Source organism: Oncorhynchus keta, chromosome 1 (assembly GCF_023373465.1).
Source record: "Oncorhynchus keta strain PuntledgeMale-10-30-2019 chromosome 1, Oket_V2, whole genome shotgun sequence".
Classification (NCBI taxonomy): Eukaryota; Metazoa; Chordata; class Actinopteri; order Salmoniformes; family Salmonidae; genus Oncorhynchus; species Oncorhynchus keta.
Window position 1 is genome coordinate 96358380 of NC_068421.1, and position 23831 is coordinate 96382210.

Below are 23831 nucleotides of genomic sequence, written 5' to 3' on the forward strand. Positions count from 1 at the left end.
GTGGATCACTACTGTCTGTCTGAGTGGATCACTACTGTCTGTCTGAGTGGATCACTACTGTCTGTCTGAGTGGATCACTACTGTCTGTCTGAGTGGATCACTACTGTCTGTCTGAGTGGATCACTACTGTCTGTCTGAGTGGATCACTACTGTCTGTCTGAGTGGATCACGTGTCTGTCTGAGTGGATCACTACTGTCAGTCTGAGTGGATCACGTGTCATTCTGTCTGAATGGATCTCTTGTCTCTTCTCAGAGGGTGAGCGTCTTGATGCCAAGATGAAACGCCTGGAGGCTAAGTACACAGCCCTGCACCTGGTTCCTCTGATAGAACGCCTGGGAACCCCACAGGTACCATCACACTGCCACCATCACACTGCCTTAGTAAACACCAGCCCTGGGAACCCCACAGGTACCATCACACTGCCTTAGTGAACCCCACAGGTACCATCACACTGCCTTAGTGAACCCCACAGGTACCATCACACTGCCTTAGTGAACCCCACAGGTACCATCACACTGCCTTAGTGAACCCCACAGGTACCATCACACTGCCTTAGTGAACCCCACAGGTACCATCACACTGCCTTAGTGAACCCCACAGGAACCATCACACTGCCTTAGTGAACCCCACAGGTACCATCACACTGCCTTAGTTAACACCAGCCCTGGGAACCCCACAGGTACCATCACACTGCCTTAGTAAACACCAGCCCTGGGAACCCCACAGGTACCATCACACTGCCTTAGTGAACCCCACAGGTACCATCACACTGCCTTAGTGAACCCCACAGGTACCATCACACTGCCTTAGTGAACCCCACAGGTACCATCACACTGCCTTAGTAAACCCCACATGAACCATCACACTGCCTTAGTGAACCCCACAGGTACCATCACACTGCCTTAGTAAACCCCACAGGAACCATCACACTGCCTTAGTAAACACCAGCCCTGGGAACCCCACAGGTACCATCACACTGCCTTAGTAAACACCAGCCCTGGGAACCCCACAGGTACCATCACACTGCCTTAGTAAACACCAGCCCTGGGAACCCCACAGGTACCATCACACTGCCTTAGTAAACACCAGCCCTGGGAACCCCACAGGTACCATCACACTGCCTTAGTAAACACCAGCCCTGGGAACCCCACAGGTACCATCACACTGCCTTAGTAAACACCAGCCCTGGGAACCCCACAGGTACCATCACACTGCCTTAGTAAACACCAGCCCTGGGAACCCCACAGGTACCATCACACTGCCTTAGTGAACCCCACAGGAACCATCACACTGCCTTAGTAAACACCAGCCCTGGGAACCCCACAGGTACCATCACACTGCCTTAGTAAACACCAGCCCTGGGAACCCCACAGGTACCATCACACTGCCACCATCACACTGCCTTAGTAAACACCAGCCCTGGGAACCCCACAGGTACCATCACACTGCCTTAGTGAACCCCACAGGTACCATCACACTGCCTTAGTGAACCCCACAGGTACCATCACACTGCCTTAGTGAACCCCACAGGTACCATCACACTGCCTTAGTGAACCCCACAGGTACCATCACACTGCCTTAGTGAACCCCACAGGTACCATCACACTGCCTTAGTGAACCCCACAGGTACCATCACACTGCCTTAGTGAACCCCACAGGTACCATCACACTGCCTTAGTGAACCCCACAGGTACCATCACACTGCCTTAGTGAACCCCACAGGTACCATCACACTGCCTTAGTGAACCCCACAGGTACCATCACACTGCCTTAGTGAACCCCACAGGTACCATCACACTGCCTTAGTAAACCCCACAGGAACCATCACACTGCCTTAGTAAACACCAGCCCTGGGAACCCCACAGGTACCATCACACTGCCTTAGTAAACACCAGCCCTGGGAACCCCACAGGTACCATCACACTGCCTTAGTTAACACCAGTACTGGGAACCCCACAGGTACCATCACACTGCCTTAGTTAACACCAGCCCTGGGAACCCCACAGGTACCATCACACTGCCTTAGTAAACACCAGCCCTGGGAACCCCACAGGTACCATCACACTGCCTTAGTAAACACCAGCCCTGGGAACCCCACAGGAACCATCACACTGCCTTAGTAAACACCAGCCCTGGGAACCCCACAGGTACCATCACACTGCCTTAGTAAACACCAGCCCTGGGAACCCCACAGGAACCATCACACTGCCTTAGTAAACACCAGCCCTGGGAACCCCACAGGTACCATCACACTGCCTTAGTGAACCCCACAGGAACCATCACACTGCCTTAGTAAACACCAGCCCTGGGAACTCCACAGGTACCATCACACTGCCTTAGTAAACACCAGCCCTGGGAACCATCACACTGCCTTAGTTAACACCAGCCCTGGGAACCCCACAGGAACCATCACACTGCCTTAGTAAACACCAGCCCTGGGAACCCCACAGGTACCATCACACTGCCTTAGTTAACACCAGTACTGGGAACCATCACACTGCCTTAGTAAACACCAGCCCTGGGAACTCCACAGGTACCATCACACTGCCTTAGTAAACACCAGCCCTGGGAACCCCACAGGAACCATCGCGCTGCCTTAGTAAACACCAGCCCTGGGAACCCCACAGGAACCATCACACTGCCTTAGTGAACCCCACAGGTACCATCACACTGCCTTAGTGAACCCCACAGGAACCATCGCGCTGCCTTAGTAAACACCAGCCCTGTGAACCCCACAGGTACCATCACACTGCCTTAGTGAACCCCACAGGTACCATCACACTGCCTTAGTTAACACCAGCCCTGGGAACCATCACACTGCCTTAGTGAACCCCACAGGAACCATCACGCTGCCTTAGTAAACACCAGCCCTGGGAACCCCACAGGTACCATCACACTGCCACCATCACACTGCCTTAGTAAACACCAGCCCTGGGAACCCCACAGGTACCATCACACTGCCTTAGTTAACACCAGCCCTGGGAACCATCACACTGCCTTAGTAAACACCAGCCCTGGGAACCCCACAGGTACCATCACACTGCCTTAGTAAACACCAGCACACTGCCTTAGTTAATACCAGTACTGGGAACCATCACACTGCCTTAGTTAATACCAGCCCTGGGAACCCCACAGGTACCATCACACTGCCGTAGTAAACGCCAGACCTGGGAACCCCACAGGTACCATCACACTGCCTTAGTAAACACCAGCACACTGCCTTAGTTAATACCAGTACTGGGAACCATCACACTGCCTTAGTTAATACCAGCCCTGGGAACCCCACAGGTACCATCACACTGCCTTAGTAAACACCAGCCCTGGGAACCCCACAGGTACCATCACACTGCCTTAGTAAACACCAGCACACTGCCTTAGTTAATACCAGTACTGGGAACCATCACACTGCCTTAGTTAATACCAGCCCTGGGAACCATCACACTGCCTTAGTTAATACCAGTACTGGGTACCATCACACTGCCTTAGTAAACACCAGCCCTGGGAACCCCACAGGTACCATCACACTGCCTTAGTAAACACCAGCACACTGCCTTAGTTAATACCAGTACTGGGAACCATCACACTGCCTTAGTTAATACCAGCCCTGGGAACCATCACACTGCCTTAGTTAATACCAGTACTGGGTACCATCACACTGCCTTAGTAAACACCAGCCCTGGGAACCCCACAGGTACCATCACACTGCCTTAGTTAATACCAGTACTGGGAACCATCACACTGCCTTAGTTAATACCAGCCCTGGGAACCATCACACTGCCTTAGTTAATACCAGTACTGGGAACCATCACACTGCCTTAGTAAACACCAGCACTGCCCCATACTTCTGTGGCTGTACACGGAATCTCATCTCTACCCTCTTCCTCCGTCTCCCTCCCTCCTCTTCCTCCGTCTCCCTCCCCCCTGTAGCAAATAGCCATAGCTCGTGAAGGTGACCTGCTGACCAAAGAGCGTCTGTGCTGTGGCCTGTCCATGTTCGAGGTCATCCTGACTCGCGTCCGCGGTTTCCTGGACGACCCCATCTGGCGCGGCCCGTTGCCCAGCAACGGCGTGATGCACGTGGACGAGTGTGTGGAGTTTCACCGGCTGTGGAGCGCCATGCAGTTTGTTTACTGCATCCCTGTAGGAGCACACGAGTTCACCGTGGAGTGAGTAGTGACACAGCATCGGTCTAGAAGGGTTTACTCTGCTCTGTATAGAGGGGGGGATCTCTGAGGGGTTTACACTGCTCTGTATAGAGGGGGGGTGATCTCTGAGGGGTTTACACTGCTCTGTATAGAGGGGGGGGGTGATCTCTGAGGGGTTTACACTGCTCTGTATAGAGGGGGTGATCTCTCAGGGGTTTTCACTGCTCTGTATAGAGGGGGTGATCTCTGAGGGGTTTACACTGCTCTGTATAGAGGGGGGTGATCTCTGAGGGGTTTACACTGCTCTGTATAGAGGGGGTGATCTCTGAGGGGTTTACACTGCTCTGTATAGAGGGGGTGATCTCTGAGGGGTTTACACTGCTCTGTATAGAGGGGGGGTGATCTCTGAGGGGTTTACACTGCTCTGTATAGAGGGGGTGATCTCTGAGGGGTTTACACTGCTCTGTATAGAGGGGGGTGATCTCTGAGGGGTTTACACTGCTCTGTATAGAGGGGGGTGATCTCTGAGGGGTTTACACTGCTCTGTATAGAGGGGGTGATCTCTGAGGGGTTTACACTGCTCTGTATAGAAGGGGGGGTGATCTCTGCTCTGTATAGAAGGGGGTGATCTCTGCTCTGTATAGAAGGGGGGTGATCTCTGCTCTGTATAGAAGGGGGGTGATCTCTGCTCTGTATAGAAGGGGGTGATCTCTGCTCTGTATAGAAGGGGGTGATCTCTGCTCTGTATAGAGGGGGGTGATCTCTGCTCTGTATAGAAGGGGGGGTGATCTCTGCTCTGTATAGAAGGGGGGGTGATCTCTGCTCTGTATAGAAGGGGGGGTGATCTCTGCTCTGTATAGAAGGGGGGGTGATCTCTGCTCTGTATAGAGGGGTGATCTCTGAGGGGTTTACACTGCTCTGTACGGTCTCCACTGGGCTGGGTATATAACCTGTGTTGTATTTTCCAGGCAGTGTTTCGGGGACGGTCTCCACTGGGCTGGGTGTATGATCATCTCCCTACTGGGTCAACAGAGACGCTTTGACATCCTGGACTTCAGCTATCACCTGCTGAAGGTGCAGAAACACGATGGAAAGGATGAGATCATCAAGAGTGTGGTGAGTGGAGGGTCAGGGGTCAGCGACACTAGAACCTTCAGATCCCAAACGTGTTAATTAGTGCAAACCGTAGCAAAAAGGTTTTGCAACGAGAACTAACATTTGTCATTGGATAAGTTCTCGTCAGTATGACCATGGACACATTTTAGACTTTGACGGGGGTGTCATGCTTTGGGTCTTTTTGGTATCCACCTCTTGTCTTCTAGATCAATGATCATTTTCCCTCTCCTTCCTCAGCCTCTTAAAAAGATGGTGGACAGAATCCGCAAGTTCCAGGTCCTCAACGACGAGATCTTTGCCATCCTGAACAAGTACCTGAAGTCAGGTGATGGAGAGAACATGCCAGTGGAGCACGTCCGGTGTTTCCAGCCTCCTATCCACCAATCCCTGGCCAGCAACTGAGATTGACCGGTGCACGTCTCCTATAGTACCATCCCATGTCAGACTAGACACAGAGGATGTGTCTGAAATGGCACCCTATGCCCTATATAGGACACTACTTTATATAAACGGCACTACATAGGGAATAGGGTGCCTTTTGGAACGTAAACCCATCAGACTAGACACACAATATTCCTTAATCTGCTTCTTCCACCTTTTAGCTTTTTAAGCAGCAGCGAGACTAAAGCCTTTGTTCACACTTATTGCCTTAATGTTCAAACTAGATGTGTGTTCAGACAGCTGACATCGCTACGCTGGTTGTCATAGTAACAACAGGTGTGTGCAGGCTGATTGGTGGTGGTGAGTTTGACACCCCTGCCCCGAAGGCCACAGCAGTCAACTAGCTAGCCGTTGGGCTTTCTAGCACAATCACTCATTCGTTTCTAAATAACACGCTAGTTAGTTACCACATGTTCTTGTCAAACTGTCAGAGTAGCCAGCAAGCAACAAGATATGTTGGGGAAATAAATGAGATTTGACCGTTCAGGCAAAAGTCCCCTTCCGTGTGTTCTTTGGCTGTTCAGACGGCAGGAAGCAGATCACTTCAAACTGCCAGTGTGAACAAGGCGTGAGGTCTAACTTCCCTGACAAACTGCCAGTGTGAACAAGGCGTGAGGTCTAACTTCCTTGACAAACTGCCAGTGTGAAGTCTAACTTCCTTGACAAACTGCCAGTGTGAACAAGGCGTGAGGTCTAACTACCTTGACAAACTGCCAGTGTGAACAAGGCGTGAGGTCTAACTTCCTTGACAAACAAGGCGTGAGGTCTAACTTCCCTGACAAACTGCCAGTGTGAACAAGGCGTGAGGTCTAACTTCCTTGACAAACTGCCAGTGTGAACAAGGCGTGAGGTCTAACTTCCCTGACAAACTGCCAGTGTGAACAAGGCGTGAGGTCTAACTTCCTTGACAAACTGCCAGTGTGAACAAGGCGTGAGGTCTAACTTCCCTGACAAACTGCCAGTGTGAACAAGGCGTGAGGTCTAACTTCCTTGACAAACTGCCAGTGTGAACAAGGCGTGAGGTCTAACTTCCTTGACAAACTGCCAGTGTGAACAAGGCGTGAGGTCTAACTTCCCTGACAAACTGCCAGTGTGAACAAGGCGTGAGGTCTAACTTCCTTGACAAACTGCCAGTGTGAACAAGGCGTGAGGTCTAACTTCCTTGACAAACTGCCAGTGTGAACAAGGCGTGAGGTCTAACTACCTTGACAAACTGCCAGTGTGAACAAGGCGTGAGGTCTAACTTCCTTGACAAACTGCCAGTGTGAACAAGGCGTGAGGTCTAACTTCCTTGACAACTGTTTGTGCCTTATGATCTTAATAGCCGTTTTCATTCTAAACTCTTTCTGTTTTCTGGAGCATTTAAACTATCAAATGATTATTTAAGGGGTTTGTGGTGGTGGGATGTAATTGGTGAACAGTAGCCTGTAGTCAATGAGAAATAGTCTGATTCGTTAAACATCAGCAGCTTAAAGGAAACCAAGTTCTTACTTATAATCATTTATTCACTGTGCCTTTTTGGAATCATTTTTAATTCAATAAATATATAACAAATCTCTGCTTGTTCTTGAGAACATTTTTTTTTACGCAAACAATACAACAACAAAAAAGGTTAATGGTGATTTTCAGAAACTCTTCCTTTGACCAGACAAAGACCTGGGATCTCCACAGGGGTTGAATATATTAAATCAGTGGCTGGTTAAACATCGACCGCTCTATGGAGCTCCGTCCACGTAGTCACATATCCAGGGAAACACAATCAGTTGGTCCATCCGTGTCACAGGTTTTCTTTTCTTTCCTAGAGTCGAGTGTCTCCAAACATTCACACCAATGTCATGGTCCTAGTCAGTAGAACTACACCAGACCGCCAGCTAGGTCCCCTAAGAGGCTGTCATATCACCATTCCTCCTGGACAGGCTGTCAAACGGCAGGCCCACCTCCCTCTCCTCCAGGTTCATGTCTGTGGAGTCATTGCGCAGCAGTTCGTAGCTGCCGTGTGTTGCCACTCCGTTAGCTGCCGGCCCGGGCCTCTCGTCCTTCCTGATGGACACCGCCAGCGTGGACAGGCTCACACTAAGGTCCTTAAAGGCATGGAGCAGAAAGATACCAACTATAATGGTCAGGAACCCACTCAGAGTCCCGATAACATCAGCAGTAGCCATGTGCTCCCACTCCTTGAAGAGGATGGCAGAGCAGGAGAGGACTGAGGTGGTGAAGAACACGTAGTAGATGGGTGTGACCAGGAGGTGTTGAAGATATCCAGAGCCTTGTTCAGGTAGTTGATCTGAGTGGAGACGCAGGCCACCAGCCCGAGCAGTAAGACCCAGGCTAAAGGGTTCCCCACCACGGACCTCCCAGCTATGGCCTCTTTGATGGCGATGCCCAACCCCTTCACACACGACACCGACAGAGCTCCTATCACAGAGCAGATGGTAATATACACCATGATGTTGGTCTGGCCGTGCCGAGGGCCCACCACCAAGATGAAGATGAGCGCTACGATGATGACGAAGGTGGCAAACACCAGGAAACCTGAGGAAGAGGAAGGATCATTAGAAACATAACGAAGGAGATGCTTTCATCCAAAGCGACTTAATCATATGCATACACTTTTACAAATGAGTGGTCCCAGGAATCAAACCTACTACCCTGGCATGACAAGCACCATGCTCTACCAACTGAGCTACAAAAGACCACTTGTAAAGGGGATTCAAAGAGCAGTCCGGGATAAAGTCTATCATAAATCAAGTTGCAACATCCAGCATAGAAAAAGTAACATTCTTATATATATTAAATCAGAAGGCACCAAATGTTCTGTAAACCCCAGCCAAGCCATCTATATCCTAATCAGACAATACCAAATGTTCTGTAAACCCCAGCCAAGCCATCTATATCCTAATCAGACAATACCAAATGTTCTGTAAACCCCAGCCAAGCCCTCTATATCCTAATCAGACAGTACCAAATGTTCTGTAAACCCCAGCCAAGCCCTCTATATCCTAATCAGACAATACCAAATGTTCTGTAAACACCAGCCAGAGGCTGTCACAATATCCACTGCTACAGAATCGGTGTCTGAAGACAAACTTTAACCACAACATTCAACAGTCTGTTATAATTCAGAGTAAATATCTAAACGGACGGTATGGTAGTTGAATTCTTCCCACCACAACTAGTATGTATATACTCCTCCTCTCCAATCCTTACATCTTATGGTCCCACAGGAAGAGGAAGTGATAGGGTAATGAACCATCATTTCTCCCTGAAGGGGATCTGACCTCAACCCCTCATTTGCCTAATCCACAGATATCCCCTCTAGCAATCCTGTGACTTCCTCTCATCCATCCAGCACATTCCACCGCCATCTGGCTCCTACCGATAACCATTACCTTCTGGTGTAAACACCAGTCTCTAGGACCGCAATGTTCCAAGTTGAACCCAGAATCCTCTGGTGTAAAAACCAGTCTCTAGGACAGCAATGTTCCAAGTTGAACCCAGAATCCTCTGGTGTAAAAACCAGTCTCTAGGACCGCAATGTTCCAAGTTGAACCCAGAATCCTCTGGTGTAAAAACCAGTCTCTAGGACCGCAATGTTCCAAGTTGAACCCAGAATCCAACAGTGATGAACAGGTCAGACAGTAGGAACAGCAGTACCTAAAACAGATTATAAACTGTATAATTATAGACTAACAGCAGTACCTAAAACAGATTATAAACTGTATAATTATAGACTAACAGCAGTACCTAAAACAGATCATTATAGACTAACAGTATAAATATGGTACCTAAACATACATGGTCAACTCCTATTTCCCTTCCTACGGGAATGAATCAGTCTGCACCTCCACACACAACCATGTGTATTATATATCACTCACCATGTTTATTATATATCACTCACCATGTTTATTATATCAATCCATAAGTCACTCACCATGTTTATTATATATCACTCACCATGTTTATTATATCACTCACCATGTGTATTATATATCACTCACCATGTTTATTATATATCACTCACCATGTTTATTATATCAATCCATAAGTCACTCACCATGTTTATTATATCAATCCATAAGTCACTCACCATGTTTATTATATCAATCCATAAGTCACTCACCATGTTTATCATATCACTCACCATGTTTATCATATATCAATCCATAAGTCACTCACCATGTTTATTATATCAATCCATAAGTCACTCACCATGTTTATTATATCAATCCATAAGTCACTCACCATGTTTATTATATCAATCCATAAGTCACTCACCATGTTTATTATATCAATCCATAAGTCACTCACCATGTGTATTATATATCACTCACCATGTTTATTATATCAATCCATAAGTCACTCACCATGTTTATTATATCAATCCATAAGTCACTCACCATGTGTATTATATATCACTCACCATGTTTATTATATCAATCCATAAGTCACTCACCATGTTTATTATATCAATCCATAAGTCACTCACCATGTGTATTATATATCACTCACCATGTTTATTATATATCACTCACCATGTTTATTATATCAATCCATAAGTCACTCACCATGTGTATTATATATCACTCACCATGTTTATTATATATCACTCACCATGTTTATTATATCAATCCATAAGTCACTCACCATGTTTATTATATCAATCCATAAGTCACTCACCATGTTTATTATATCAATCCATAAGTCACTCACCATGTGTATTATATATCACTCACCATGTTTATTATATATCACTCACCATGTTTATTATATATCACTCACCATGTTTATTATATCAATCCATAAGTCACTCACCATGTTTATCATATCAATCCATAAGTCACTCACCATGTTTATCATATCAATCCATAAGTCACTCACCATGTTTATTATATCAATCCATAAGTCACTCACCATGTTTATTATATATCACTCACCATGTTTATCATATCAATCCATAAGTCACTCACCATGTTTATCATATCAATCCATAAGTCACTCATCATATCAATCCATAAGTCACTCACCATGTTTATTATATCAATCCATAAGTCACTCACCATGTTTATCATATCAATCCATAAGTCACTCACCATGTTTATTATATCAATCCATAAGTCACTCACCATGTTTATTATATATCACTCACCATGTTTATTATATATCACTCACCATGTTTATCATATCAATCCATAAGTCACTCACCATGTTTATTATATATCACTCACCATGTTTATTATATCACTCACCATGTTTATTATATCAATCCATAAGTCACTCACCATGTTTATTATATATCACTCACCATGTTTATTATATCACTCACCATGTGTATTATATATCACTCACCATGTTTATTATATATCACTCACCATGTTTATTATATCAATCCATAAGTCACTCACCATGTTTATTATATCAATCCATAAGTCACTCACCATGTTTATTATATCAATCCATAAGTCACTCACCATGTTTATTATATCAATCCATAAGTCACTCACCATGTGTATTATATATCACTCACCATGTTTATTATATATCACTCACCATGTTTATTATATCAATCCATAAGTCACTCACCATGTTTATTATATCAATCCATAAGTCACTCACCATGTTTATTATATCAATCCATAAGTCACTCACCATGTTTATTATATCAATCCATAAGTCACTCACCATGTTTATCATATCAATCCATAAGTCACTCACCATGTTTATTATATCAATCCATAAGTCACTCACCATGTTTATTATATATCACTCACCATGTTTATTATATATCAATCCATAAGTCACTCACCATGTTTATTATATATCACTCACCATGTTTATCATATCAATCCATAAGTCACTCATCATATCAATCCATAAGTCACTCACCATGTTTATTATATCAATCCATAAGTCACTCACCATGTTTATTATATATCACTCACCATGTTTATTATATATCACTCACCATGTTTATCATATCAATCCATAAGTCACTCACCATGTTTATTATATCACTCACCATGTTTATTATATATCAATCCATAAGTCACTCACCATGTTTATTATATATCACTCACCATGTTTATTATATATCACTCACCATGTTTATTATATATCACTCACCATGTTTATTATATATCAATCCATAAGTCACTCACCATGTTTATTATATATCACTCACCATGTTTATCATATCAATCCATAAGTCACTCATCATATCAATCCATAAGTCACTCACCATGTTTATTATATCAATCCATAAGTCACTCACCATGTTTATTATACATCACTCACCATGTTTATTATATATCACTCACCATGTTTATCATATCAATCCATAAGTCACTCACCATGTTTATTATATATCACTCACCATGTTTATCATATCAATCCATAAGTCACTCACCATGTTTATTATATATCACTCACCATGTTTATCATATCAATCCATAAGTCACTCACCATGTTTATTATATATCACTCACCATGTTTATTATATCACTCACCATGTGTATTATATATCACTCACCATGTTTATTATATATCACTCACCATGTTTATTATATCAATCCATAAGTCACTCACCATGTTTATTATATATCACTCACCATGTTTATTATATCACTCACCATGTGTATTATATATCACTCACCATGTTTATTATATATCACTCACCATGTTTATTATATCAATCCATAAGTCACTCACCATGTTCATTATATGTCACTCACCATGTTTATTATATCAATCCATAAGTCACTCACCATGTTTATTATATGTCACTCACCATGTTTATCATATCAATCCATAAGTCACTCACCATGTTTATTATATGTCACTCACCATGTTTATCATATCAATCCATAAGTCACTCAAATACAGGAAAATAATTACTCCCATTACAAAAGTTAAACCGAAGAACGTTGTTCTCTATCCCAAATGATCTCCTCCTGTCTGGTACCGACCTGGCTGGACCAGTTTCCCTCTCCTGTCTGGTACTGACCTGGGTGGACCAGTTTCCCTCTCCTGTCTGGTACCGACCTGGGTGGACCAGTTTCCCTCTCCTGTCTGGTACCGACCTGGCTGGACCAGTTTCCCTCTCCTGTCTGGTACCGACCTGGGTGGACCAGTTTCCCTCTCCTGTCTGGTACCGACCTGGCTGGACCAGTTTCCCTCTCCTGTCTGGTACCGACCTGGGTGGACCAGTTTCCCTCTCCTGTCTGGTACCGACCTGGGTGGACCAGTTTCCCTCTCCTGTCTGGTACCGACCTGGGTGGACCAGTTTCCCTCTCCTGTCTGATACTGACTTGGGTGGACCAGTTTCCCTCTCCTGTCTGGTACTGACCTGGGTGGACCAGTTTCCCTCTCCTGTCTGGTACCGACCTGGGAGGACCAGTTTCCCTCTCCTGTCTGGTTCCTGTCTGGTACTGACCTGGGTGGACCAGTTTCCCTCTCCTGTCTGGTACCGACCTGGGTGGACCAGTTTCCCTCTCCTGTCTGTCTGGTACTGACCTGGGTGGACCAGTTTCCCTCTCCTGTCTGTCTGGTACCGACCTGGGTGGACCAGTTTCCCTCTCCTGTCTGTCTGGTACCGACCTGGGTGGACCAGTTTCCCTCTCCTGTCTGTCTGGTACCGACCTGGGTGGACCAGTTTCCCTCTCCTGTCTGGTACTGACCTGGGTGGACCAGTTTCCCTCTCCTGTCTGGTACTGACCTGGGTGGACCAGTTTCCCTCTCCTGTCTGTCTGGTACCGACCTGGGAGGACCAGTTTCCCTCTCCTGTCTGGTACCGACCTGGGAGGACCAGTTTCCCTCTCCTGTCTGGTACCGACCTGGGTGGACCAGTTTCCCTCTCCTGTCTGGTACTGACCTGGCTGGACCAGTTTCCCTCTCCTGTCTGTCTGGTACCGACCTGGCTGGACCAGTTTCCCTCTCCTGTCTGGTACCGACCTGGGTGGACCAGTTTCCCTCTCCTGTCTGTCTGGTACTGACCTGGCTGGACCAGTTTCCGAGCCATGTGGTCCAGACTGTTGATCTCTTCCTCCTGAGGGGCGTGGATCACCATGATAGTAGAGCCCAAGATACTGAGCAGACAGCCCAGCTTCCCGTGCAGGTTCAGATGCTCGGTCAGGAAGTACGAGGACAGCACCGCACTGCAACAACACACACACCTTTACATCATGGACACACAGCCCTGCAACAACACACACACCTTTACATCATGGACACACAGCCCTGCAACAACACACACACCTTTACATCATGGACACACAGCCCTGCAACAACACACACACCTTTACATCACTGTTAGACCATATGGTCCAACCGGCCTAACTGACGAGCACACCTGATTCAACTTGTCAACTAATCATCAAACCCTCGAGTTGAATCAGGTTTGCCCGGGGTTACAATAACGTGTGCTGTTGGAGGTACTGGAGTTGGGCTGTTGGAGGTACTGGAGTTGGGCTGTTGGAGGTACTGGAGTTGGGCTGATGGGCTGTTGGAGGTACTGGAGTTGGGCTGTTGGAGGTACTGGAGTTGGGCTGTTGGAGGTACTGGAGTTGGGCTGTTGGAGGTACTGGAGTTGGGCTGTTGGAGGTACTGGAGTTGGGCTGTTGGAGGTACTGGAGTTGGGCTGATGGAGGTACTGGAGTTGGGCTGATGGAGGTACTGGAGTTGGGCTGATGGAGGTACTGGAGTTGGGCTGTTGGAGGTACTGGAGTTGGGCTGTTGGAGGTACTGGAGTTGGGCTGATGGGAGGAATTCTCTGGCAAATATTCCTGCAGTCAACATGACAATTGCACGCTCCCTCGAATCTTGAGATGTAAAACTGCACATTGTAGAGTGGCCTTTTATTGTCCCCAGCACAAGGTGCACCTGTGTAATGATCATGCTGTTTAATCGGCTTCTTCATTTTCCACACCTGTCAGGTGGATGGATTATCTGGGCAAAGGAGAAATGTTCACTAACAGGGATGTGCACAACATTGGAGAGAAATCAGCTTTTTGTGCTGATGGAACATTCCTGGGATCTTTTATTTCAGCTCATGAAACATGGGACCAACACTTTACATGTTGCGTTTATATTTTGGTTCGGTGTAAAATGGATACAATGTCACTTGCCTACACACAATACTCCATAATGTCAAAGTGGAATGATGTTTTTAGAAATGTTTACTAATTACAAAATGAAAGGCTGAAATGTCATGAGTCAATTCATATTCAGCCCCTTTGTTAGAGCCTCAATAAGTTCAATTGAAGGTGTACCTGTGGATGTATTTCAAGGCCTACGTTCAAACTCAGTGCCTCTTTGCTTGACATCAAGGGAAAATCAAAAGAAATCAGCCAAGACCTCCAAAAAGTTGTAGACCTCCACAAGTCTGGTTCATCCTTGGGAGCAATTTCCAAATGCCTGAAGGTACCACGTACATCTGTACAAACAATAGTACGCAAGTATAAACACCTTGGGACCACGCAGCCGTCATACCGCTCAGGAAGGAGACACGTTCTTTCTCCTAGAGATGAACGTACTTTGCTGCAAAAAATATAAATCAATCCCAGAACAACAGCAAAGGACCTTGTGAAGATGCTGGAGGAAACGGGTACAAAAGTATCTATATCCACAATAAAACGAGTCCTATATCGACATAACCTGAAAGGCAGCTCAGCAAGGAAGAAGCCACTGCTCCAAAACCGGCCATAAAAAGCCAGACTATGGTTTGCAACTGCACATGGGGACAAAGATAGTACTTTTTGGAGAAATGTCCTCTGGTCGGCCACAATGACCACCGTTATCTTTGGAGGAAAAAGGGGGAGGCTTGCAAGCCGAAGAACACCATCCCCACCGTGAAGCACAGGAGTGGCAGCATCATGTTGTGGGGGTGCTTTGCTGCAGGAGGGACTGGTGCACTTCACAAAATAGATGGCTTCATGAGGGAGGGAAAATTATGTGGATATATTGAAGCAACATCTCAAGACATCAGTCAGGAAGTTAAAGCTTGGTCGCAAATGGGTCTTCAATGACCCCAAGCATACTTCCAAAGTTGTGGCAAAATGGCATAAGGACAACAAAGTCAAGGTACTGAAGTGGCCATCACAAAGCCCTGACCTCAAACCCATAGAAAAGTTGTGAACAGAATTTAAAAAGCGTGTGTGAGCAAGGAGGCCAACAAACCTGACTCAGTTACACCAGCTCTGTCAGGAGGAATGGGCCAAAATTCCCGCAACTTATTGTGGGAAGCTTGTGGAAGGATACCCAAAACGTTTGGCCAAAGTTAAACAATTTAAAGGCAATGCTACCAAATACTAATTGAGTGTATGTAAACTTCTGACCCACTGGGAATGTGATGAAAGAAATAAAAGCTGAAATAAATAATTCTCTCTACTATTATTCTGACGTTTCACATTCTTAAAATAAAGTGGTGATCCTAACTGACCTAAAACAGGGAATTTTTACGAGGATTAAATGTCAGGAATTGTGAAAAACTGAGTTGAAATGTATTTGGTTAAAGTCTGTACGGTATAACAAGAAAATCTCCCACAATGACACCACACTAAAATCTAGTTACACCATCTCAGTCGAGCAGTGAATTTCAAACAGATTCAAGCACAAAGACCAGGGAGGTTTTCCAATGCCTCGCAAAGGGCTCCTATAGGTAGATGGTTAAACATTTTTTCTAAAAGTAGACAGTGAATACCCCTTTGAGCATGGTGAAGTTATTAAATTACACTTTAGATGGTGTGTCAATACATCCAGTCACGACAAAGATACAGGCGTCCTCTGAGAGGAAGGGAACAGCTCTGGGATTTAATGGCTGTGATAGGAGAAAACTGAGGATGGATCCACATTGTAGTTACTATACAATACTAACCTAATTGACAGAGTGAAAAGGAAGCCTATAAAACATGCATCCTGTTTGCAATAAGGCACTAAAGTAATACTGCAAAAAATGAACTTTATGTCCTGAATACAAAAAGCGTTATGTTTTGGGGGAAAATCCAACACAACACACCACTGAGTCCCACTCTTCATATTGTCAAGCAGGTGGTGGCTGCAGCTGCACAGGGTTGAGACCCAAAAGGCCCAGACCTAATGATGAGCTTGGAGGGCACTATGGTGCTGAATGCTGAGCTGTAGTCAATGAACGCATTCTTACAGAGGTATTCCTCTTGTCCAGATGGGACAGGGCAGTGCATCATCTGTGGATCTATTGGGGTGGCGTAGTCATTTAGTTCAGTTACCTTTTCTTTCTTGTGGACAGGAACAACGGTGGCCATCTTGAAGCATGTGGGGGACAGGGAGAAATGTTATATGTCTGTAAACACTCCAGCCAAGTTTTGAGAGCCATTGTGGTATCTGCTTGAGGGGATATATGCACGGCTGTGACGACTGAAGAGAATTCTCTCGGGAGGTAATACGATCGGCATTTGATTGTGAGGTATTCTAGGTCAGGTGAACAAAAGGACTTGAGTTCCTGTACGTTATCACAGTAGTTAATCATGAAACATACACCACCGCCTTTCTTCTTCCCGGACAGTTCTATATTCCTGTCTGCTTGATAAACTGAGAACCCAGCTGGCTGTATGGACGAGGACAGTATATCCAGAGAGAGCCATGATTTTGTGAAACAAAGTATGTTGCAGTCCCCGATGTCTCTCTGGAAGGAGATCCTTGCCCTGAGCTCATCTACTTTATTGTTCAGAGGCTCAACATTAGATAGCAATAGACTCAGAAGAGGTGGATGGTGTGCACGCCTCCAGAGTCAGACTAGAAGTCCACTCCGGGTTCTCTCTCCCAATACCTCTTCTCCGCCGGCGGCATCTTGGAGCAGCCTCTGGGATAAGTTACATTTTCTTTGGGGGGTACGAACGAAGAATCCAATTCTTGAAAGTGTTATTTCTGGTGGTAATGCTGGTGAGTTACCGCCGCTCTGATATCCAGCTGTATGTACGTTCTGAAATAACACAAACTAAGTTGCTTAGGAGCAGAGCTGTCTGTCAGCACCATCTTCATCACCTCTGCCTGTCCATACCTTTCACCCAATGCCTTGAGATGGATGAAATCATACCTTGGAGGCAGAACCCAGTGGGTCAGACCAATGATCAATGAGCTGTCGCCCACTCTTCGCTATAATGTGGGCGCGCCCCAAGGGTCAATACTGGGGCCCCTCCTGTTTACCCTGTACATTAATGATCTACCTTCTGTCTGTACTGGGTCTGAAGTTCAGCCTGTACATTAATGACCTGCCTTCTGTCTGTACTGGGTCTGTAGTTCAGCCTGTACATTAATGACCTGCCTTCTGTCTGTACTGGGTCTGTAGTTCAGCCTGTACATTAATGATCTGCCTTCTGTCTGTAGTTCAGACCTACCTGACCAGCACACTGAGGGCCCCCAGAGGGGTGACCTACCTGACCAGCACACTGAGGGCCCCCAGAGGAGTGACGAGAGTAGCAGGAGCGAAGGCGTACGCTGCGAAGTTCGCCCCTTCTCCAGCCGCCACTGTGAAAACACAGATATATCAACCCCACATACGAAGGTGAACAGAAATAGATCTAGGAAAACAAAACAAGATAACCTCATGGAAACTGTGAACTGAAACAGGTCATCTTAGTGTAGAAATGTTCACTTACTTGATAATAAGCCAGCCCACCAGAGCCATTCTTTAAGATACGCGTGTCCACCCTGGCCTAAACAGAGAAACAACAGGACTATATTACTATTCAAATGTGTGTTCAATGATAACATACATGTTATGGTAACTACCAGGGTTACACCACATCAGGTGTTATGGTAACTACCAGGGTTACACCACATCAGGTGTTATGGTAACTACCATGGTTACACCACATCAGGTGTTATGGTAACTACCAGGGTTACACCACATCAGGTGTTATGGTAACTACCAGGGTTACACCACATCAGGTGTTATGGTAACTACCAGGGTTACACCACATCAGGTGTTATGGTAACTACCAGGGTTACACCACATCAGGTGTTATGGTAACTACCAGGGTTACACCACATCAGGTGTTATGGTAACTACCAGGGTTACACCACATCAGGTGTTATGGTAACTACCAGGGTTACACCACATCAGGTGTTATGGTAACTACCAGGGTTACACCACATCAGGTGTTATGGTAACTACCAGGGTTACACCACATCAGTGGACTGTCAAGCTCTAGGGTGTTATGGTAACTACCAGGGTTACACCACATCAGGTGTTATGGTAACTACCATGGTTACACCACATCAGTGGACTGTCAAGCTCTAGGGTGTTATGGTAACTACCAGGGTTACATGTTCTGATGTCGTTACGCTGAAGGTTTGGCAACAGTGAACTTTGACCCTGTATGACACGAGCTGCATCTTTATCTGGTCTGTGTCCCAAAGGGCACTACTTCCTATGAGCCCTGGTCTAAAGTAGTGCTCTACATAGGGAATAGGGTACCATAGAGCCCTGGTCTAAAGTAGTGCACTACATAGGGAATAGGGTACCATAGAGCCCTGGTCTAAAGTAGTGCACTACATAGGGAATAGGGTACCATAGGGCTCTACATAGGGAATAGGGTACCATAGGGCTCTGGTCTAAAGTAGTGCACTACATAGGGAATAGGGTTCCATAGAGCCCTGGTCTAAAGTAGTGCACTACATAGGGAATAGGGTACCATAGGGCTCTACATAGGGAATAGGGTACCATAGGGCTCTACATAGGGAATAGGGTACCATAGAGCCCTGGTCTAAAGTAGTGCACTACATAGGGAATAGGGTACCATCATAGAGCCCTGGTCTAAAGTAGTGCACTACATAGGGAATAGGGAATAGGGTACCATAGAGCCCTGGTCTAAAGTAGTGCACTACATAGGGAATAGGGTACCATAGAGCCCTGGTCTAAAGTAGTGCACTACATAGGGAATAGGGTACCATAGGGCGCTGGTCTAAAGTAGTGCACTACATAGGAATAGGGTACCATTTGGCGCTGGTCTGAAGTAGTGCACTGTCATAGCCTTCTGAATGTTTGTACCATTTGGGTGTTTATATAGACAAGAAGTCAACAATTCAGTAGCTACATGTTACAGTATGTCTCAGTGCCATACAGAGCTACATGTTACAGTATGTCTCAGCGCCATACAGAGCTACATGTTACAGTATGTTGTACTACATGTTCAGTATGTCTCAGTGCCACAGAGCTACATGTTACAGTATATCTCAGTGCCATACAGAGCTACATGTTACAGTATGTCAAGTGACAGAGCTACATGTTACAGTATATCTCAGTGCCATACAGAGCTACATGTTACAGTATGTCTCAGTGCCACAGAGCTACATGCCAGTATGTCTCAGTGCCACAGAGCTACATGTTACAGTATGTCTCAGTGCCATATAGAGCTACATGTTACAGTATATCTCAGTGCCACAGAGCTACATGTTACAGTATGTCTCAGTGCCACAGAGCTACATGTTACAGTATGTCTCAGTGCCATACAGAGCTACATGCTACAGTATGTCTCAGTGCCACAGAGCTACATGTTACAGTATATCTCAGTGCCATACAGAGCTACATGTTACAGTATATCTCAGTGCCACAGAGCTACATGCTACAGTATATCTCAGTGCCATACAGAGCTACATGTTACAGTATATCTCAGTGCCATACAGAGCTACATGTTACAGTATATCTCAGTGCCATACAGAGCTACATGTTACAGTATATCTCAGTGCCATACAGAGCTACATGTTACAGTATATCTCAGTGCCATACAGAGCTACATGTTACAGTATATCTCAGTGCCATACAGAGCTACATGCTACAGTATATCTCAGTGCCATACAGAGCTACATGTTACAGTATATCTCAGTGCCATACAGAGCTACATGTTACAGTATGTCTCAGTGCCATACAGAGCTACATGTTACAGTATATCTCAGTGCCATACAGAGCTACATGCTACAGTATGTCTCAGTGCCATACAGAGCTACATGTTACAGTATATCTCAGTGCCATACAGAGCTACATGTTACAGTATATCTCAGTGCCATACAGAGCTACATGCTACAGTATGTCTCAGTGCCATACAGAGCTACATCAGTATATCTCAGTGCCATACAGAGCTACATGTCTCAGTGCCATACAGAGCTACATGTTACAGTATGTCTCAGTGCCATACATAGCTACATGTTACAGTATATCTCAGTGCCACAGAGCTACATGTTACAGTATGTCTCAGTGCCATACAGAGCTACATGTTACAGTATATCTCAGTGCCACAGAGCTACATGTTACAGTATATCTCAGTGCCATACAGAGCTACATGTTACAGTATATCTCAGTGCCATACAGAGCTACATGTTACAGTATATCTCAGTGCCATACAGAGCTACATGTTACAGTATATCTCAGTGCCATACAGAGCTACATGTTACAGTATATCTCAGTGCCATACAGAGCTACATGTTACAGTATATCTCAGTGCCATACAGAGCTACATGTTACAGTATATCTCAGTGCCATACAGAGCTACATGTTACAGTATGTCTCAGTGCCATACAGAGCTACATGTTACAGTATGTCTCAGTGCCATACAGAGCTACATGTTACAGTATGTCTCAGTGCCATACAGAGCTACATGTTACAGTATATCTCAGTGCCATACAGAGCTACATGTTACAGTATGTCTCAGTGCCACAGAGCTACATGTTACAGTATGTCTCAGTGCCATACAGAGCTACATGTTACAGTATATCTCAGTGCCACAGAGCTACATGTTACAGTATATCGTGCCATACAGTGCTACATGTTACAGTATGTCTACAGTGCCATACAGAGCTACATGTTACAGTATGTCTCAGTGCCACAGAGCTACATGTTACAGTATGTCTCAGTGCCATACAGAGCTACATGTTACAGTATATCTCGGTGCCATATAGAGCTACATGTTACAGTATGTCTAAGTGCCACAGAGCTACATGTTACAGTATATCTCAGTGCCATACAGAGCTACATGTTACAGTATGTCTCAGTGCCATGCTACATGTTACAGTATGCCAGTACAGAGCTACATGTTACAGTATGTCTCAGTGCCATACAGAGCTACATGTTACAGTATGTCTCAGTGCCATACAGAGCTACATGTTACAGTATGTCTCAGTGCCATACAGTGCTACATGTTACAGTATGTCTACAGTGCCACAGAGCTACATGTTACAGTATATCTCAGTGCCATACAGAGCTACATGTTACAGTATGTCTCAGTGCCATACAGAGCTACAGTGCGTACTGTATGTCTCAGTGCCACAGAGCTACAGTGTTACTGTGTCTAAGTGCTACAGAGCTACAGTGCCACAGAGCTACATGTTACAGTATGTCTACAGTGCCACAGAGCTGCAGTGCGTACAGTATGTCTACAGTGCTACAGAGCTACAGTGTTACAGTGTGTCTACAGTGCGTACTGTATATCAGAGCTACATGTTACAGTATGTCTACAGTGTCTACAGTATGTCTACAGTACGTGTACAGTGCGTCACAGAGCTACAGTATGTCTCAGTGCCATACAGAGCTGTATATCTCAGTGCCACAGAGCTACATGTTACAGTGTGTCTACAGTGCCACAGAGCTACATGTTACAGTATGTCTACAGTGCCATACAGAGCTACATGTTACAGTATATCTCAGTGCCACAGAGCTACATGTTACAGTGTGTCTACAGTGTATCACAGTGCTACATGCGTCTACAGTGTTACAGTGTGTCTACAGTGCCACAGAGCTACATGTTACAGTGTGTCTACAGTGCCACAGAGCTACATGTGTACAGTGCGTCTACAGTGCCACAGAGCTACATGTTACAGTGTGTCTACAGTGCCATACAGAGCTACATGTTAGTGTGTCTACAACAATACAGAGCTAAGTATATCTCAGTGCCACAGAGCTACATGTTACAGTGTGTCTACAGTGCCACAGAGCTACATGTTACAGTGTGTCTACAGTGCCACATGTTACAGTGTGTCTACAGTGTGTCTACAGTGCCACAGAGCTACAGTGTATCTCAGTGCCACATGTTACAGTGTGTCTACAGTGTGTCTACAGTGCCACAGAGCTACATGTTACAGTGTGTCTACAGTGTGTCTACAGTGCCACAGAGCTACATGTTACAGTATGTCTACAGTGTGTCTACAGTGCGTACCGTACAGGTTTTCCGGTAGCCGGTAATTGCCCGCTGGCCGATTTATAAAGGATAAAAGCAGATACGTGTTGCCCAAATTGACCGGGACAAAAAACAACCCCATTGCAAAATAATACTTTTTATTCATTTCTGTAAATATCGGCCAATGTAAATACATTTCATCGTTATGCTTATTCACAATGTGAGCTTTCCTTCAAAAGTAGCCATAGCAATGTGGAGGCAGTTATTTCAGAAAGATTTCCTCATGCCATTCACCAGAATTTCTCTCCTGTTCTATTGGTTGTCATATCATCTTTCTTTCATTGGTCCAGAAGACAAAAAGCACAACCCTGGACATATTATACTGAACAAAAATATAAACCCAACATGTGAGCTGCTCTCGCATTGTCTGACAGGTGATGGGCTATTCCGCTCATCACACGAGGCTCTGCATGCTGTACGCGTCATATGTGAGATACGTGACTATCGAGAACACGCACGCAGCAATTTAATTCAACTAAATTATGCAAATTCATGTATTTAAACCATTTCACTGATTTAATGGTCAACTTTTCCTAGACTGAACACAAAAACACTACCTGCTCTGCACTGTCCCTTCCTGGCCAGGCGGAGTAGTCCTTTCTTCTTGAGGAGGAAGCTTCCTCCTATGAAGAGGCTGGAGCTGATGGCTAGTCCCAGGCCGATGTAGAAATCATACTTCCCTCTGTCCTGGCCCATGGCGACGCTGGAAGAGTTGTTCTCGTACTGTCTGTTACATTGACCACCACACACAGCAGTTCCTGACCAGCTGAACACTTGTCACCAACCCAAGTACCTTTAGTAAGCAAAACAAGACTCACATCAATGTACCTAAGTTTACCTAGGTCAAACCTCCCAGTTAGGCTACCTGGCCATTTCCCAGTTAGGCGGCTTACAGTTAGGCGGCTACCTGGCCATTTGTAGGCGGCT

At 45.5% G+C, this 23831-nt stretch overlaps 2 protein-coding genes and 2 long non-coding RNA genes across 4 annotated transcripts; 2 read left to right on the forward strand and 2 right to left on the reverse strand.

Annotated features, from left to right (window-relative positions):
* Positions 1–224: 224 nt before the first annotated feature.
* On the forward strand, positions 225–7259 carry LOC127908696 (cytoplasmic FMR1-interacting protein 1 homolog). The gene is made up of 5 exons (XM_052467773.1): positions 225–348; positions 3929–4167; positions 5115–5262; positions 5500–6437; positions 6468–7259. The coding sequence occupies exons 1-4, from the start codon at positions 277–279 to the stop codon at positions 5662–5664; spliced, it is 624 nt and encodes a 207-aa protein (XP_052323733.1). The 5' UTR covers positions 225–276; the 3' UTR covers positions 5665–6437; positions 6468–7259.
* Positions 7188–23729, reverse strand: LOC118377582 (magnesium transporter NIPA2-like). The gene is given in 6 exon segments (XM_052467771.1): positions 7188–7948; positions 7951–8235; positions 13696–13856; positions 18111–18201; positions 18333–18389; positions 23462–23729. Coding segments are annotated over 6 exon segments (1098 nt in total). The 5' UTR covers positions 23601–23729; the 3' UTR covers positions 7188–7583.
* On the reverse strand, positions 13407–13683 carry LOC127908703 (uncharacterized). Its single transcript, XR_008068115.1, has 3 exons — positions 13654–13683; positions 13536–13573; positions 13407–13417 (listed from the first exon to the last, which is right to left on the reverse strand). It is a non-coding gene; the product is annotated as an uncharacterized LOC127908703 (long non-coding RNA).
* On the forward strand, positions 14124–14900 carry LOC127908702 (uncharacterized). Its single transcript, XR_008068114.1, has 3 exons — positions 14124–14178; positions 14210–14324; positions 14394–14900. It is a non-coding gene; the product is annotated as an uncharacterized LOC127908702 (long non-coding RNA).
* Positions 23730–23831: the final 102 nt, after the last annotated feature.